This window comes from Patiria miniata, unplaced genomic scaffold, assembly GCF_015706575.1.
Source record: "Patiria miniata isolate m_02_andy unplaced genomic scaffold, ASM1570657v1 HiC_scaffold_6, whole genome shotgun sequence".
Classification (NCBI taxonomy): Eukaryota; Metazoa; Echinodermata; class Asteroidea; order Valvatida; family Asterinidae; genus Patiria; species Patiria miniata.
The window spans coordinates 7,750,583-7,769,393 of record NW_024037073.1 but is presented as its reverse complement, the minus strand read 5'-3'; the positions used below and the strand labels follow the sequence as shown (position 1 = coordinate 7,769,393).

Sequence of the window (18,811 nt, the reverse complement as noted above, 5' to 3'; positions counted from 1 at the left end):
TATGATACAAAAATGCAATTCAAAATTGCAATTAAATATGGTTCCAGCCTTATTTTAGTTAATGATCTTATAAGAGCATTGTGATATAATTTTGTACTAAGTCAGGGAGGGAGGGACCCTCTTACGAATGTATTTTCATTGCTATCCGGTTCGTTAGTAAAAACGTCATACACGCGCACACACCCCTGATTACTAGCGCCCATTGGCTGCAAACGCTCGAGCTGCGTTAACTTCCGGTTCCAATCGTGCAGAAAGTGCTGGAGGTGACGTCACACTAACGAACCGGATAGATAGCACATGGACCAAAATCAATAAGAGCAGCTCACCCTTTGATCCAAGATAGTTTAGCAATTTATTGATTTTGTGTATTTATGTTGGAGCCGGGGCAATATGACCTCGGTGCTGCTTTTTATCTGAGATATTCACACATTTGGCAGTAATTTATTGTTTGGTGTGGGCGGTTTAGCCAGACTTGAATTCACCCATAAAATGCTACCTTCTTCATATAATTACCCCCTCTATATAATGACCCCTAATGCAGACAAATGTAATTGCTAATAATGACTAACGTAAAGCTTTCATAAAAGATGGATAAACTTGTAACAGATTCACTCGATATCCTCTTGGCTTGTAATAAACTCTATTTTATTACGTACTCTACATGTCTCCTGTATTGCTTGAAGTTATTTATCTGGCTTTCTGTCAGATTTAATGTTTATGAAACCTTTACCCCGTTTTTGAAGCCATATATGATGCCAAATTTAGTCTCGGATGATTTTTAGCAGTTTCAGTGTTGGCAGGAGTTGAACTGACACTGTAGCCATCTTTGAACTTGTTCAACAGGGATACACACTGAGTAGACCTCTTGTGCGTTCATTGTTAATGAATTAAACACACCATCACACCTTCAAGATGGCTGTTGAATGCAATCCATCTATTCCACATACACCTGTAGATTGGGGTCATTCTATACATTTGGTGTCCACCATTTTCCCTGTCCCTGTTACATCTATTAAACATCTATGATTTTTTTTAATTCTGATGCAATCCCTTTATGCAGTCTTCCTCCAAGAGTGATTATGAATATCACCCTACCTACACAACAAATTAAAATTGTTTGAAGTCATTCTTGGTGATACTTGAATGGCCAAGTACAAAGTACCAAGGCAACATGGACAGGAAAATGTCGCACTTTGGACTTAAATGTATAGTACACCCCATTTACAAAACTTGGAGTGTTGTCAGTATGAATATACAGAAATGTTCTAATTTTAAAAGTGGCAATCGATTCATATGTACCATTTCTTCTAAAATGTCTTCTGACTCACACTTGAATGATTTTTTAAATGAAAATCCCGAAAGCTAAAGATCTTCCAATATATTTGTCCACTGTCAATTTTGTCATAAAGGTGGTGCAAGTGCATGGATTTCATAACTGGTACATTTCTTAAACTACTATGTCAAATATATGTCCACTAAGCAGGGAATGTCAAGTACAAAGGCACTTAATATTTAAAGTTGTTCTACTTATTCACAGATTATCATTCCAGAAATATACAGAAGAATCATACAATAATACTTATTGTTCATTGTTGACCAATTCCATAGACTACTAGAAAACATGTCAAGATGATTGATTAACACACTGTTATTTTTTAAGCGACTAAAGTATTCACCAAATAATTTTAACTTGGTGAACAAAGCAGGCAAAGCTCTTAAAACGTTTGGGCAGCTTGAAGAATTTTTTGAGTTGCTCACTTTTTAGAGTTGGTATGAAAAAAACGTGTAAGGCAATTTTAGCATGTAATTCCACGAGTCTGATGCAAATTTCAGTGATGCACAAAACATGCAGACTTAAATATCATGCACATCGGTATGAAAATGTACTGTAACTACCCAAAATCCATCAACATCTTGTTAATAGATTAAAAACTGTGAAGCTCAGCTACCTTACTTTGGTGTCAGTGACATATCAAATCGTCTTTACTGGACTATGATGGCTGGTTGGGGGATTCAGGGAGGTTATCATTATAAATACCTCGAGGGTTGTGATTTTAAAAAGGCCTGTGTGGCGGAGGTTTTCAACTGTTCAATTTGAACAAAGTATAGACGATGGAATAACTCAAACATAACTATAGACCGTAACCTTATACACATTTCCAAGTATGTGTTGACCATAGTTAAAGGGGTGAAGCATTGTGGCAACGAGAAAGAATCTAGTCTATGACCTGAAGACACCTTCATTTTAATCAATTACTCCAGTTTCTAAGCAAGTGTCAAAGCAGGAGCAGCTATTTTGTATGGACAGCAACACTGTCATACTATTTCTTGTACATGTTGTACACGATGCTCTTTCACCATTTGATTAACACACAGATTATTTAGGTTTCTTCCCAGTTACCTATGGGATAAGTGCATTAGTCAGGTGGTTAAATACATGTAATATGCCATAGTTAAGTAGGCATTCTCTAGGCAACTGTTAGTGCTAAGTTGTCTTCAACAAACTACTGCTGAAATAGAAAAGATCAACAAGCTATAGCACCTTCTTATTTCATAGACAATATCGCTTAGTTTTAAAAAAATGAGTTCTGTAACAATTTCCACATTTCTACTCTATGAACAGCTTAACAAACAGTAAATCTTATACTAGGTTAAAGGTAGAGTACATTATTTGTCATTAGTGCCCTTTTTTTTAGTTTGAAGCAACAAAAGTGCTCAAAATCTAAAGACGAGTGCTGAACAACTAACCTGATGAAGTTTAGTCTCAGTGTACGCTGTTTAGTCTGAGAAAACAATATTCTAGGATCTCGATTTCAATTCAAAAGTTCCCAATCATGTGTTGAATTTAGCCCAAAATCAGTGTCCGGGACACGTTCTCATTCAGTCGATAACAGCTACAAGATGAGTTAACTAATAATAGCAACCGCGCGTGTGCGTCGTGTCAATGCTTGCGCGCACTCATTCATGGCTCACCGAATTAAAAACGAACTACTAAAGGCAATTTCCAAAAATGTGTCTTTAGACGCATCGTTGGAAAAGGCCTTCTTTTATTGTTGTCTTCAAAATGACAGCATGCGAGAAAGCATAATTTCACAGGGAGTTCAGTACCATTACCATCTTTAAACCAAGTAAGCTTTTCAATAATAATTTTGTCAGTTACTTTTTGGATAGCTGCAAATGATGGACTCTACTTTTAAAACAAGTCTGCTTGATGAAAGAACAGGTCATTACTTCAATTAAGAGCGATTGAACAAACTCTGATTAACAAATCCCTTCATTTTTAGCAGTTGAAAAAAAATAATTTATCAAGGTGCAACACTTTTTGAAAATTAGTAAAAATATTACATATGATTTACAATCCTTAACATGATGGAAATATTTACAAAAACATTTTAAAATTAATAAAAGAATTATTAATTAGTTTTATTTCGACATAAAATCAATTAAATTTTCTTAAATCAATAGTAAATATAACAACATCATAATAACAACTTAAAAGCTAAAATCACTTGCTTTAAAACATATTTTTAAAATTAAAACACTGTTAGCTGATGTGACCATTTTTAAATTTGCACTGCTCATTTCTAAGTACGTTAACTCCTAAATATAATCATCTTTCACGGCAACTGATCAAATTGGAACTATAAGCCATAAACAAATGTACAAACTTCAAATCTTAAAATGCACATTATGCAACAAGTGCACATATTTATGGCATTTGTCTTCTTTCTTTAATACAATAAAATAAAATATTTTCGAGGGGGAGCTTTTTTTTTTTTTAAGGAGAGAAGCTACAAGGAGAAACTCAACAAGCCACAAAACAACAAAGCTTTTTATTAATGGAAAAGAAACACAGGCCTATTGATCTCAAAGTGTTTCAAGTCCTTAAACCAAGACGTCATTTCTTTTGGGCTACTTCTGTTTTTTGGCTAGACTGCCACTGAACCAAAAACCACAACCTAATTGCCCCTAAAGTTATGCCAAAGACATAAATTCTTCTCATCTGAAGCCACACACCAGTCTTGAAGTCCACTCCATCACAAGCCTTCACAAGTCCATCACTAGTCCTTCAGTCTCAAGACAAGTCATAAGCTATTCCAATGAACTGTGCCAAAGCATTTGTTAATTATTTATTCCCTGTTAGAGGAGACTGTGAAATTAAACAGGCTGTAACTCGTGGTTCACCTTCACGTGCTACGGGGTTTGACAAGGTTCCTTGGGGTTGAACCTCAAGGTTTGGCTTGTTTAATTTGTGCAGACTTCATTTCGTATGACTGAATTTGTACAGTGACTTGTGATGGACTTGTGATGGAATCAACTAAAACACTGTCACACACTGATGTATTGTAAGTATTCCTGGATAAGTAAATACAGACTGTCATCTGTTCAAGCCAGGACTGTAACGACCACCTTTCCCTTAGCTCGTTTGAGTACATCCACAGCCTGTTCATGAGTAGCTGATTCCAGACTCTCTCCATTGACTGCTATAATCTGATCTCCTCTCTTGAGCTCACCACTCACAGCGGCTGCACCTTTATTGAAGACTGTCTTGATATAGATAGGTAGATCACCATGAGGGCTACCATGACCACCAACGATACTGAAGCCTAGACCATCCAATCCACGTTGCAACTCAATATGCTTCAGACGTCCAGCACTGCAGTTATGGAATCAACAAAGTCAATGAAACACTTTAGTAATATAACAAGGCTGAAAATAAGCACTTGTATTCAATACTATTTGAGGTCACACTGTGATGCCCGTGAACTCTACAAAAAGTCATATTTTGCTCAATTTTCTTATTCAAAAGACCTTTATTTTTGGCGAGGGGGGGGGGAGAGGGTTTGAAATTTGTGAGGGAGAGAATTGTTTAAAGTCTTTTGTGATAATTAGCTACAAGATATAAAGAGATTCTAATAGATAACACTGTGACATGCAGCATGACAACACTATGCCATTAGGAACAGAAGCACTGGCTATAACTGGGGTACGTTCCACTTACGCAAACATTGCTAATGTTGCCAACATTGGCATTGTTTGCGCAAGTGGGATTGACTGTTTGCCACCACCGTTGGCAAACAATATCAACAAACGATAATGGTCTCCCTGAATAGTTAGCTATGTTTTCCAAAATGGCAGACACAAACAGTAAACGTAATGATCCTACCTGGGATGCAATTTGTATTTATAACATCCCAAGTAAGTTCATATACTGGAAACGTTTCACTTCTGGTCACAGTCAATTTTTCGAGGATATTATCCAAACGATGACACTTGTCATGCCAGGGTTGGCATACTGAGGTTCTGCAATTTTGTCAAAAGTTTTTTCGATAGAATAATCGTTCCATTTGAGGTTGGCATGCTTGCAGGGCCTAGCTACCAACCTAAGATATTCACATGACTGGAATGCACCTCTGGTGAGAAGTGGCAAATACTAACAGCCTACAGAGACATGGGTAGGATGTTTCCACATCTAGCAGTGAGCAGGTCAGATATCAACAACTCACCTAGCCTCCTCCACACTAGCTGCATGTATAGCAGGCTGTGCTTTGACACTAGCCTTGACAGCTACCATACTATCTGCAGGATTACTACTCCTCTGGTTTCTCAGATACCAGTCCTTCTTGCTAGGGCTGAGCTCACTCACATCCAGCTGAATCACTCCTTGAGACGTCTTCAAGAGGTTGATGGCACTAGCGTAACTCAGACCAGCCACGTTGCGGCCATTGATGCTCTCAATACAATCCAGCACCTGGATATCAAGACAGAACATAACGCTGGTTTGAATCATTATCTAGACTGGTAGACTGGTTATTGCTGAATCGACGATGATAGGTAAGTGGGTAATGGAGGACTGGGTTACCAGGAACCAGTCCGTTTGGAATGACAGCATACACAAACGTGAGGCAAACATCATTCCAAACATGGGTTTGAAACAATCTGAAACTGAACATTTCACAAAACTGGATTCTTGTCTTTTTTGTTTTCATGTTTTTCAAGTATGAAACTCGGATTTGTAGTGTTTCTGCTGCTTGATTTTCTGCTTGGCCTCCCCAGTTCATACACATGGTTGCTGGTCACCGAGGCCGAGCATGCTAATACAGGACATCACATAGTGTGCTGGCTGATAATGAATATGCATGTCCATAACATACAAAGTCCCTTCATTTGTTGTTAGTATTGACAAACTTCACTATTGTTTTCTCTTAATGAAAACAAACATGTTGATAATATTATGTGTAAGTTATTATATTGTAGGTTGAGCTAATAGAAATCTGCAGTGCTACACTATGCGTTGCTGAATATTCCAAACTGAACAACTGAGTTTGGTTCGGTTTGGTTCAGTCAGAAGTGTCACATTCATAGAATTGTTGTTTAGTTCATCTGGTGGCTGCAGCACCATTAAAAACAACTTTGAAGACTGCCATAAATTCTAGCTCTTGAAATACAAGACGATGAGTATTTGTCTCATCTTTTCATGTAGACAATGACCGAAAGGTCTGCCAAGGGCAGGGTTCTAACCTTGCAGCTGAAAAGCATTTTAAAAATAATCGCACATCCATACACATCAAAAACAAAAGAAATAGACCTTTTACAAAGAAAGTTTACAAAAAGTCTGATAGACAAGTGGAAAGGCAAATTGTCAAAGATTGCCAGATTCACAGCAATGTGAGAGATAGTATGGATAAACTGACCATAAAATGGACATAAACGGCTGCAAGCCCTGAAAACATCAACCAACTAAAGAGTTACCTTGAGTTGTTTGTTCCTGTCTGCCTGACTGCCAGGATTGATAGAGGCTATAATGAGCGGCATATCTCCCATATCGCTGCCCTTACCCCCAGCTATGCTCAGACCTAAGGATTCTCCTGGTACCTTCCTCAGCTCCACATGACGCACTACGAAAAAGAATAATCAAAACTCTTTCATCATTCATCATTCAAAGCATTCATCCTACCCAGCCATGTTAATTAACCCTTGCCATTTGCCTGCAGTACCTGCCTGTTTATTTTCCTTCAATATAATTCCAGGCAACATTCACAAACAGTTTTAAGCAACTGATAACTGTGGTTGGAAAAAAGCCCATGAGGGAAGAACCATAAATGATGCCGCTATGCAAATATCCCTTTCAGGCACTGAGTGGTTTGTGAGATGAGGTTTTGGTTGTCAAGGCAACCCAGACTATTTTGCTTTGGCTTGAGAGCATCAGCAATATTTCATAGCTTTTTGGTAGAGCATTTTATGGGGTTACCGTTGAACCCTTGATCATTGATCACAAACACTAACCATTCGGCCACACTCCCCCATGAGATTGTGTGGTGTTGAGGATTTAAGAGGAGGACGGGGATGAAGGATATAGAAGATGATTAACGTGATGTCACCTTGTTTGGAAGTTGATTGGCTCTTGGTCTTAGCGACTTGATCTTCTTGTTTGCTTGTCTTGCCCAAATCTTTCTTTCGGCCGATTTCAAACAGCACATGCCCGTCAGTTGCCTGTAATATCAAACATATTCTACTGTCAGTGGCGACTTGATTGGAAAAAAACTGCAAGTTTTGTATCAGTTAATTTCTGTTACATTCCACCTACTTTTTGAAATTCAATGTGATTTTGTCTGTCTGCAAAACAAGTGAATTACAGTTTGTTCCTGAGGGTTTTAAAGTTTGCCCCCCCCCCCCTTTTTGGGGGGAGGGGTGGTATATTAGTTATTCCTGTTATGAAGCAATATCCAATTCTAGGCCCAAATTGCTGAATAAATTGAAATCCTACTGTTCTGAATTTTAAAATGACATGTTCAGATTGGAGTATGAAGGTTTGTCCAATTAGCAGACCCCCCAACCAACCAAACCATCATGTCACATATGGCAGATCTTAGTAGCATAATGTAGCAGCATAACTCCTACTGACCTTGAGTATTGCAGCTACTTCTTCCCGTGTAGCCTCCTGTACATCTTGCCCATTGATAGATAAGATATGATCACCAGCCTTCATTGAACCCTCAGCATGAGCAGCACTGCCTCTAAGAATCATGGAAATCACTACACCTCGACCTGACCTGATTACCAAAGCAAAATAATCCACACAATTACAAAAAGAATGCTTCAATATCACTGACCTCACGATGACCGGTCATACAATATTTCATTAGTAAGCGCTGTATGTCTTTGTACCTGTAGCACTATTACTACAAACATACATATTTTACATAATGTTGCAATTTTGTTCATTTGAATATTTTGATTCATTTGGTCAAATGGTATTGCTCAAAAGTCTGAAGTAAACTGCAGATATTGTATTCTTTATTCCCGTTTGGACTAATCAGCAAATAGGTGGTATAACTCTAAGGAAATCTTCAAGTTTAACAGACCTAACACACAGCAGTCGTGCAAGAACTGAATGTTTTTTTCTGTTATGATAAAATGAGTAGACTTTTTATTTATTTGTTGCATTCAAATTGAAAATTATAGTAAATTTCCCTAAAATGGCTGTCCTGTATAAGGTATTTGGGTTGTTACATGCTCATTTGCATACATGCTTAACATCTTGAGAATGCTTACATCATGTCCAAATTTACTCTTGCCTTTTCACATAATAAGTTTAAACCCGATATCTTCACATTGGATCCATTGGACCCTATACTTGACTCCCCTATGCACCTACGTTTTGCCTACAATGTTCAGGCCAAGACTCCTTCCTCGTGTATGTTGGAGTTCCACACTCAGCATCTCATCATACTCATCCTCCGGTTTCTCCTCTGACTCCGCCCCTTCCTCCTCCCCGTCCTCATCTACTGCTCCTTGACTGATAGCTTGATGATCACGGAACACTCTCAGGCAAACATGGTTAGGAGACTGGCGCAGTGCAGCAATGGCACCATCATGCTTTGTGTTAGTTAAATCTATACCATTCACCTGGTGCATACGGGGAAAAACAATTTCAAAACACGTTTAAGTCTAAAAGTTTCAAATCCAAATCTTGTGAGTTATGAGTCCAATCAAAGTAGTATTCCTTGCAATGCATGGAGTATCCATGGGCTAGACACTCTGTCACTTCTGACGTCTCTCCATCAAGCAATGATGGGTACCTGTGAAGGTAGGCACGGCTGAACTTTTCAAATACTAGTGCTAACACAGCAGCCCTGAGCTGTATACTAACTGTATACTTTGTGAGCTAAACTTGTCTTTGGGAATGCTAAAAAGTACTGATGAGCAGGGGTAATGATAATATTGCACACTGTGCACCAATATTATAATCACCCGCAAGCGCGAGTGGAACACGGAAAAATGTAGTGTGTCTGTGCCCCACATACCACGAGGCCGAATGTGGGACACAGACACACTACATTTTCCGTGTTCCACGAACACGAGCGTGATAACGAATTTATCTTCAAGCAAACTTGACGGACAGTACAGATGGAACACGCACGCTGTACACAAACTTTTCAGCGGTTGTCCTATTGCACGTGCGTGTTGTACGGAATGACGCTCTTATCTTAGAAAAGCGCAATACGCGGAGTGCGGTATGGACCGAGGCCGTGCTACATGGTTATATGTAGCACGGCTTGTTGCCATGGATTGACCAATCAGGATCGAGGATTCAAGTTTGTTTGATGATAATGGTAGATATGTGCACCTCATAAGCACACTTTATTATCATGACTTATTGGTGTACCTGAATCAACTGATCTCCAGGCCACAGTCTGTTGTCTCTTGCGGCTGCTCCATGCTCATACACCTCATGAACCACCACGATATTCTACAAGATGAGATGGGGCAAATGGATTATCATGATCAGTTTTGGGCAATACCAGCATTATGAAAGGAATGTCCATGATGGAGCCAATTAAACATGATATCTAAAATTCAAAGAAATGATCCAAAACTCATAGTCTGTATCTTCTTGATCATTACTGGATGATGAATATATAAGATTTGAAAAATACACTTTTAGTTCATTCACTGAGTTTTCAAAAGCTGTGTCATGGACATTACATGACGCTGGAATTGCCTGTATGCTAAAAAGAAATTTAGGCCCAACTCTCAAAAATCTGCAAAATCGTGAACCTAAATTTGAATTCAGGACCTCTGTGCCTCGACTCAACTGCATGACACGAAGCTCAATGTTCCATTTTTTGTAAAGTTCAATGAATGTAAAAATGGATTACTTCAAAGTATTGAAATGTAGAGAACCCAGAAAAATTTCTAGTTAGTTAAAAAGTCAATGATGTATTACATTTTAATTTGGTTTCAGATGACGGGCATTCAAAATTCTTGAATGCTCCATAAAAATTTAGAATCTTAATATTGATCCAAACATTTAATGACATTGAGCAAGTATTTGCGAACTATAAAAGGCTTTTGGTCAAAGCCAAAGTTGTAGCCCCCCCCCCATACTGTCCTAAAATCACTTGATATCTAATCATAAGGTTTGCTTACCAGCTGTGTATCTGTTCCTCCTACAATACTCAGTCCAAGACCTGTCTTCCCTTTGTCAATGATGATGTCTGTCTGTGCACCAGGCACTATGGGGCATGTGTAGGGGTCAGGCCCACTGGGGGTGGGTGCAGGGGTAGAAGTGGGTGCAGGGGAAAAAGTGGGTGCAGGGGTAATAGTGGGTACAGAGGTAGTAGTGGGTGCAGCGGTAGAAATGGATGCAGGGGTAGTAGTGGGTGCAGGGGTAACAGTGGGTGCAGGGGTAACGGTGGGTGCAGGACTAACAGTGGGTGCAGGAGTAGTAGAGGGTGCAGTGGCAGTAATTGGTGCAGGGGTAGAAGCTTGTGCAGGTGTAGAAGCTGGTGCAGGGGGAGAAGCAGGTGCTTGGGTAGCAGCAGGTGTAGGGGTGGTGGCAGGTGCACGGGTAGTAGCAGGTGCAGGGGTAGCAATAGGTGCAAGGGTAGTAGCGGGTACAGGGGTAGTGGCAGGTGTAGGGGTAGTAGCAGGTGCAGGGGTAGTAGTAGGTGCTGGGGTAGTAGCAGGTGCAAGGGTAGTAGTAGGTGCTGGGGTAGTAGTGGGTGTAGGGGTAGTAGTGGGTGCAGGGGTAGTAGTGTGTGCAGGCTCAGGAGCTTGGACAGGGGCTGAAGGGGTATCTGAAGGCAGCAGGTCTGGTGCAGGGACTTTCTTCATGCTGTCCAATTCCTTGGTGGGTTCTGTAATAAACAGGTTTTATAAGGTGACTAGTTCAATATTGCCATGTGGTTTTTTTTACTCCATGGAATCATTTGCAAGGGGATCTGTGCACAAGTACCCCCTCAACGGTAAGAAAGGGAGAGTTGGGGGTACCACTTGGAGAGGCATTGGAACGCATTGGCAATGATGCCTGACGCTCACGCAAAGACGCTATGGCTTTGTGCACATTCAGCATAAAATGTCAATAATATCCAGTCACATAACGATGCCAGTGATTGGATTCTTGATCTGTGGTCCAGCAACTACCTTTACTGGTGCACTGCTAGTTAAGATAATGCCTCTACTGATGAATGAAATTACCTTTCAGTGATAAGAAGGCTTTTCACTTATTATTTCCCTTCTCACAAGATGAAAACTGTTTCAACATTGTACACAAGATTTGGAGTGCTTTTGTCACAGGGATTCAATTCTACATAACCTATAGGTTTTTTAATACTCACAGTTTAGTTCGCTTTAAAAAAATTTAGATTCGTTTTATTTGCACAAAAACATGGGTATAGGAACCCTGTAGATTTGCCCAAAAAATGCAAATTTCACAATAAAATAACTTTAACAAAATTCTTTTACTGTGATATAGTTTGTCATAACTGGCAAACACATATGAAGTTATAAGAAATGATCATATGGCCCAAAGCAAGGACCAGACTTACCATTTTCTTGTTTCTCCGCCACAGATGATTGGATGACTTCATCTTGTTCCTTGTCTTTATCCTTTCTTGTCTTCTCTTCATCTTTGCCTCCTTTAACTTCTCTAACCTCATCTGCACCCTCCTCCTTATCCTTTGACACCTCATCTTTCTCATTTTCATCTCTTCTCTCCTCAGACTCTTTCCTTTCATCTTTCGCTGCCTCTTGCTGGTTGGTCTCATCTTCTCCTGAGTGCTGTACCTCTTTACTACCACCTCTTGCAGCCAGATCCAGCGCAGGACTGTCTTCCATCAACCATGGAGGTGCAGACTGTTCTTCACTGACTGCTGACACTGTGATGACATCTTCAACTGGTTCATCTTGATGATCAACTTTGGTTAATTCTCCAGTAGCTTGAGGTTGAATGAAGGGACGCTCTGAGCTGACGGTTAGTGTAACCTAAAGAACAGATTTTGTTGAAATTTCCTACTTAATCACTTGAAAACTAGCAAAACGTTTTCCTCCACATAAATAAGAGTTGGAATATGTGAAAATACTCATGTCTCGTCAACTAAGTTTTCTTTTTTTTCATACAGTGAGCAGTAAAGCTATAATTCAGATTCTTTCCACAATTTTTTTTTTACATTCTTTAACAACTTCCACATCAAAGGTTATGAGTTGATGATGAAAGAACCCATTGTGATGAAATGGCTCGAAAACAGAAAACCAAATCTGAAGGCCACGATCTCAACATCTTACTTTTCACATTGCAAATGTGAAGGATTTTCATAGATCACATCCGTTATGCCAGGACATTGCTTATGGAATTTCCAGGAAATAAATCACTGAATTGAACAAGCTTTTGCAAGACGACACATACAATCAAAGTGATTTTGCAACAGGGGAATGGGGCTGCTTTTTCTGGATGGATTAACATGTTTCCATGTATCACTGAGAGACCAAAAACCAAAGCACAAGTAATAACATTCTACATGTCATAAAACAAATTACAATCCTAAAGTTTATCCAAATTATCAGTAAAGAAACCACACATGGAAATGGAGAAACAATTATTCAAAGTCTAAGAACACTCCTGGAACTCATTTAAAAAAAATGTTGACCATCCAAGTAAAACAGTGGTTTAAGAATTAGTTGAAAATTAATCAAATATAGTGCCAAGTGATATAACACAGGTTGTGGGTTTGAGTCCCAATTCAACAAGTTTGGAAAGTTCTCTCTTAACAAGCACCACCTATAAATCACTAAACACACACTGCATGAAATATTATGGTGATGATGGATGAACTTTAGCATTGACAATAATATTACTCCATGTTCCAACATCCATTTTTCTACACACCCCATCTCATACCCAACCTGGCCAACCTACCTGTCCATCTGTGGCTTTGAGCACCAGTATAGCCTCAGTTTTCTTGGTACCAACAAGGCTGTTTCCATCGACCGCTAAGACGTGATCACCAGTCCGTAGGCTTCCCTCCTGATATGAGAAGACATAGATCACTGTACATACTATATCCAATATTGCATAATTATCCTGTGCAAGTCATCGGCAGATGCAAGGCCTGTGCTACTACATGTAAGTTAACTCTAAACACAATCAGGTCTAGCATTGGAATCTTAAGGTACATTTAGAAGCTTACATTTTGCTAATAAACATGATTAACACAAGCTATTCGAAGTTGAATCAGGGATGTATCAACTTTGCACTAGTAATCGCCATTTATTCGATTTTTTTTTAAATTTTATAATAATTATAACTATAAGAAGACTACAAAGTACATTGGAGCGGACATTAGACTAATCTGTAATACACACACACCTCATAAGCAGCTCCTCCCGTGGTGACATCTCTGACAAAGATGCCACACTTTCCCTTGGAATCTTGTTGTTCATAGACAGCAAAGCCAAGCCCTCTTATACCCTGCATACAGGGAAGAAACACTGCCTATAACTCAAGGCCACACATTTAGTTAACCCTGGAAATCTTAAGACATTTGTGTGGTGGAAAGTCAGTAAATTTCACATTGAAATACAAGTTCATGGATCTAATCTGTGAGGTATACTATCAACGAAATAATTAGCCTTCCTTAGTGATCTGTGGAGTGTTCTATTTTCCACCTCTGCAGATGAGCTTTCAAAGTTATTGCACTGTATCACTCAAAGCAGAAAATATGTGTATACTCTCAACATAGTATTGTGATGCAATAGCCATAAGTTCTATTGTTGCATGCCTGGAAAACCAAGAGCTATTTACACAATAACACAACAAGCTGCATAACTTTATTTCTGCTGAAAATAAATCATGTAGAATTGACCAACATTTACTTTTGACATTACCTTGTTGATAGTGATGGTGTGCACATTCGGGTAGGAAGAAAATTCACTTTCCGATTGGGTGAGGTCTGGCAACTGGAAATGTCTTTGCTGTAAAATTTCAACAAATGTGATATGGTCTGAAAAATAACAATTCCTATAAATTTGAAGAAAACAATGACCTTTTTTTTAACGTAAACGAAAATTTGAAACTGTTCAAAATATAAAATAACTCGTTTTTTGTTTGCATTGTGAAAGACAGATGTAACTGTGAATGACAGATTTCCACTGTATCAGTTGGGTAGGTGTGAAAGGCATAACAGCCATCTGATCTAATTGTCAAATGTTGGCAGGTATATGGGTTTGAATGCACATAATATCATTAGTAAGTACTTCAATTCTGCAGGTGATATGCTCATACACTTATCTCTGCAAGGTGGAAACTGTGGTGGATGTTATCACAAATGTGAGTGATGAATCACTTGTTGCATGGTTTCCTACTGTAGACCATGATATTCCACAAACTACTGAAGTTACCTTATCAGACTGGGTAAGTGTGAGAGGCGTAACAGCCAGCTGATCTATTGCCTGAGGGTGGCGCCTGACAATCAGTTGCACATTTCCATCCTTAGGGATGTCCTTAATGATGGCTGATGCTTTCTGGTGAGATCTGCCATAAACTGACACATCATTGATCTGTCATGGACAGAGGAAATTCAAACAAAGAAATTAATCAAAGTTTTCCAATTTTAATCAGTCAAACCAAATGAATCATTTATTCCCTAGTGTATACTTGAATTAATAGTGCTGAATCTTAGCCATGAAGACTTTCTCAATAGTATCTTTTGACTTTCTGTAAGTGCCAACACACCTGCAACATTTGTATCAAGATTTCCTCTTCAAAGATATCAGACAGGTGTCAGGGACCAACCTTACTAACATACCAGGACCAACCTTACCAACATACCAGGACCAACCTTACTAACATACCAGGACCAACCTTACCAACATACCAGGACCAACCTTACTAACATACCAGGACCAACCTTACCAACATACCAGGACCAACCTTACTAACATACCAGGACCAACCTTACTAACATACCAGGACCAACCTTACTAACATACCAGGACCAACCTTACCAACATACCAGGACCAACCTTACCAACATACCAGGACCAACCTTACTAACATACCAGGACCAACCTTACTAACATACCAGGACCAACCTTACCAACATACCAGGACCAACCTTACTAACATACCAGGACCAACCTTACTAACATACCAGGACCAACCTTACTAACATACCAGGACCAACCTTACCAACATACCAGGACCAACCTTACTAACATACCAGGACCAACCTTACTAACATACCAGGACCAACCTTACTAACATACCAGGACCAACCTTACTAACATACCAGGACCAACCTTACCAACATACCAGGACCATCCTTACCAACATACCAGGACCAACCTTACTAACATACCAGGACCAACCTTACTAACATACCAGGACCATCCTTACCAACATACCAGGACCAACCTTACTAACATACCAGGACCAAACTTACTAACATACCAGGACCAACCTTTCTAACATACCAGGACCAACCTTACCAACATACCAGGACCAACCTTACTAACATACCAGGACCAACCTTACTAACATACCAAGACCAACCTTACTAACATACCAGGACCAACCTTACTAACATACCAGGACCAACCTTACTAACATACCAGGACCAACCTTACCAACATACCAGGACCAACCTTACCAACATACCAGGACCAACCTTACTAACATACCAGGACCAACCTTACCAACATACCAGGACCAACCTTACCAACATACCAGGACCAATCTTATCACAAGTTCTTGCTACACAACTGTCAGTGAGTGCACTTAGGTTTGTGGCTATTCTGTGCCTTTCCAAGACGCACAAAATCGGTTACTCACGTTACATTTTCGTAATGTGAGTAACCGATTTTGTGCATCTTGTTTATCATACTTAACACATTTTTCTGGATGTCATCTTTGGTGCTTAGGTAGGTCTAGGTCTACTCTATGTACCATGGGGATAACAGTTATTAAACCTTTTCAGTAAGGTAATTACAGCCCAAGGAAACTCAAAAGTACATCAAAAATGTAACGTGAATAATCGTGGAATTGCCCATTTGCAATTACCCTTGATCCATGGTTGAATGAACAACCACAGCTCAAGATATAAGAACTAGTGTCATGGGAGAGTAAATGAAAAATAGCAGTAGCAGGTATCAACTTTTGCACTGGAAGAATTATGGTGAAGCTTGTGGGTACAGTTAATATATCTGAAAAGTAATGATGTCTTGCTTTGCTTGCATTTGCGCTTTCCTATGAGAGCCATTTTGGGACGAGAGCCATCAAGCTCCTATAAGACTCAGTTTCACACAGAAACTCAGCCAACACAAACATGGACTCAGACTCACACTCAGTAATAGTACCATTACCACAAGCATCGCAAGAATCTCATATTCCTGATATTATACAAGGCTAAGCTCCTACAGATACATGGCAGGGTAATGTATGATCATGACTTACACTCAATATCTCATCAGCAACTTGAAGTTGTTTATCCTGTGCTGCAGCACCACCGGGATCCACACCCACAACAAACACGCTTCTCTTAGAACGGTCACGATTACCAGCCAAACTACAACAAGATTCAAGCAATTCACAGTTTCAAATGTTAACAAGATTGAACAAATTGTGCACAAAAACTCATGCTCCCTACAATAATTTTTTAACTATCCAGATTTATTTTTAGGAAATGTATCCTTTCCAAAATCAGTGAAAAAACAAATATTAATTTTTGTATCTGTTTAACGTAATACACTGAAACAGATACTTTGAAAAACTTACTCCAATTTTTCTGCTATATATTTTACATTGCTTGAATACATTAATTCTTAATCAATTCTTCATCAAACCTCATTTGTATTGCCACTGTTTAAACACAAACCTGATGCCAAGACCTTGTGATGACTTGGTCAGCTTGATGACAAAGATCTCTCCTGCAAGTCCAGCGTAGTCACCGTCCACTGAAAAACAATCAGATACCACGCCATTCGGTTCAGAAGAAAATCAACGTCTATGCAAATATTAACAATATCCATAGAAAATGCCAACCAATGTTTGATGGATAACTTCTTCACAGTTCCAAAAGACTCAGATGTGATATTAGTCATCATTATAATAAATATCATTTACTATGCATACTGGTACTTACTCTTTTTGGCTCTGTATACAGGGATTTAAATAAGACTCTTGAATTCAAAATGCTCATTTAGGAACACTGTGCATTTCAAGTGTGCACAAGTATAGTTCTCATCTTATTATTCCCAGCTGGAACAAGGCTGTTCTTGATACAGCTAAAGACGTATTGACAACTGTTTCTATAAATAGAACACTCTTGAGCATTCCTGGGTTTTAGCATAACAAAGAAGGACAGTGGATATTCCAAATGGTACATTTTAAGAATTCCCAGTTTGGAAACACTCCGTAACCACAGAGAAAAGCCAATTGCAGAAAAACTTACATTCCTTGGAGCTTCCGTCTTTGCTTTGCGTATCCTCATCTTCAGATCCACTCAGAGACAATTTATGCTGCAACAGAAAATATGAATGGAGTATAAAGAGGTGCTCACTACCACCTACAAGTGGAACTGGCAGGGGAGTCTAATGAGACTTTGGTAGATTCTAAAAGAGTACATTTATTCTATGTTTTTTTATTGTATGTGGACATTCCATCAAGAGCTTAAAAAGTTGAGATTTGGGGATTTGACATAATAATACAGGAGTGACATATTCATATTATTCTATTTGTAACAAATGTGCTATGCGCATATAGATTAATTAAAATAAATGAATAAGCATGTCAAAGCCAATTATGGGAGTTTGTTCCTCACTGTTACAGCCTATGACCAGTGTTGCCTGATTGCTTTTGTATCTTTCTTTTTTCTGTCTCTCTTTCTTAAACAAAGGCAGTTGCATTGAATTGCCATCAACTATATAATATCAAGGTCCAATTGAAGCCAAACTCAAGCCTGGTCACATAGATGACAATTAGTGATACTTTCTAAGACTCTGAGCTGCACTTTACCTTGAGAGGTGACAGAGGAACCAGATGACTGTCAGCTACATCCAGTGAGGTAGGGGCTGCCTCTGTCTCCTTGGTAACTTTGGCAACTATCTCTTCTTCTGCAGCTGGAATGACAGAGACCTTGCCCATTGGCATCTGTTCAAAGCAAACAAATTGGTTCCAGACTAGATCAATGTCTGAGTTTACGCAGCTCAAAACAAATTCTTAGATTACAACATAGAATCTCCCATGCTTTTTTCGCTAAGTTTTGGCCAGACTATCAACTCAGGACTCTGAAAAACCTTCACATCAGTAAGAGGATTAAATTAATTTGTATTCAAAACTTGAGTAATGTCTTAAATGTCATAGCGCTTGTAAAACACTTCTCCATTTCAAGTTGGAGAAGTACCTTCTCAAAAATGACTACTCATCAAATAATTTTTAAAATGCTAAATTTCTTAAAATAGTGTCACCACCTGTGTGAATTTTTGATTAGTGCAATGTCCAGGAAATAGCCCATATTAAGCAAGGCCAGAT

At 39.0% G+C, this 18,811-nt stretch overlaps 1 protein-coding gene across 2 annotated transcripts in view; it reads right to left on the bottom strand.

Annotated features, from left to right (window-relative positions):
- Window positions 1–3,390: 3,390 nt before the first annotated feature.
- Window positions 3,391–18,811, bottom strand: part of LOC119743017 (multiple PDZ domain protein-like) — a 57,236-nt gene continuing 41,815 nt past the window's right edge. For both annotated transcript variants that reach the window (XM_038219326.1, XM_038219325.1), the window contains exons 24-40: window positions 18,296–18,430; window positions 17,733–17,799; window positions 17,157–17,235; window positions 16,736–16,847; window positions 14,683–14,841; window positions 14,170–14,256; window positions 13,652–13,753; window positions 13,202–13,309; window positions 11,835–12,270; window positions 10,435–11,144; window positions 9,671–9,754; window positions 8,660–8,910; window positions 7,907–8,054; window positions 7,383–7,494; window positions 6,754–6,899; window positions 5,508–5,752; window positions 3,391–4,657 (exon numbers count right to left, since the gene is read on the bottom strand). In XM_038219326.1, coding sequence (XP_038075254.1) covers window positions 4,387–4,657; window positions 5,508–5,752; window positions 6,754–6,899; window positions 7,383–7,494; window positions 7,907–8,054; window positions 8,660–8,910; window positions 9,671–9,754; window positions 10,435–11,144; window positions 11,835–12,270; window positions 13,202–13,309; window positions 13,652–13,753; window positions 14,170–14,256; window positions 14,683–14,841; window positions 16,736–16,847; window positions 17,157–17,235; window positions 17,733–17,799; window positions 18,296–18,430 — 3,252 coding nt within the window. In that variant the 3' untranslated portion in view covers window positions 3,391–4,386. The remainder of the gene's footprint in view (window positions 4,658–5,507; window positions 5,753–6,753; window positions 6,900–7,382; window positions 7,495–7,906; window positions 8,055–8,659; window positions 8,911–9,670; window positions 9,755–10,434; window positions 11,145–11,834; window positions 12,271–13,201; window positions 13,310–13,651; window positions 13,754–14,169; window positions 14,257–14,682; window positions 14,842–16,735; window positions 16,848–17,156; window positions 17,236–17,732; window positions 17,800–18,295; window positions 18,431–18,811) is intronic.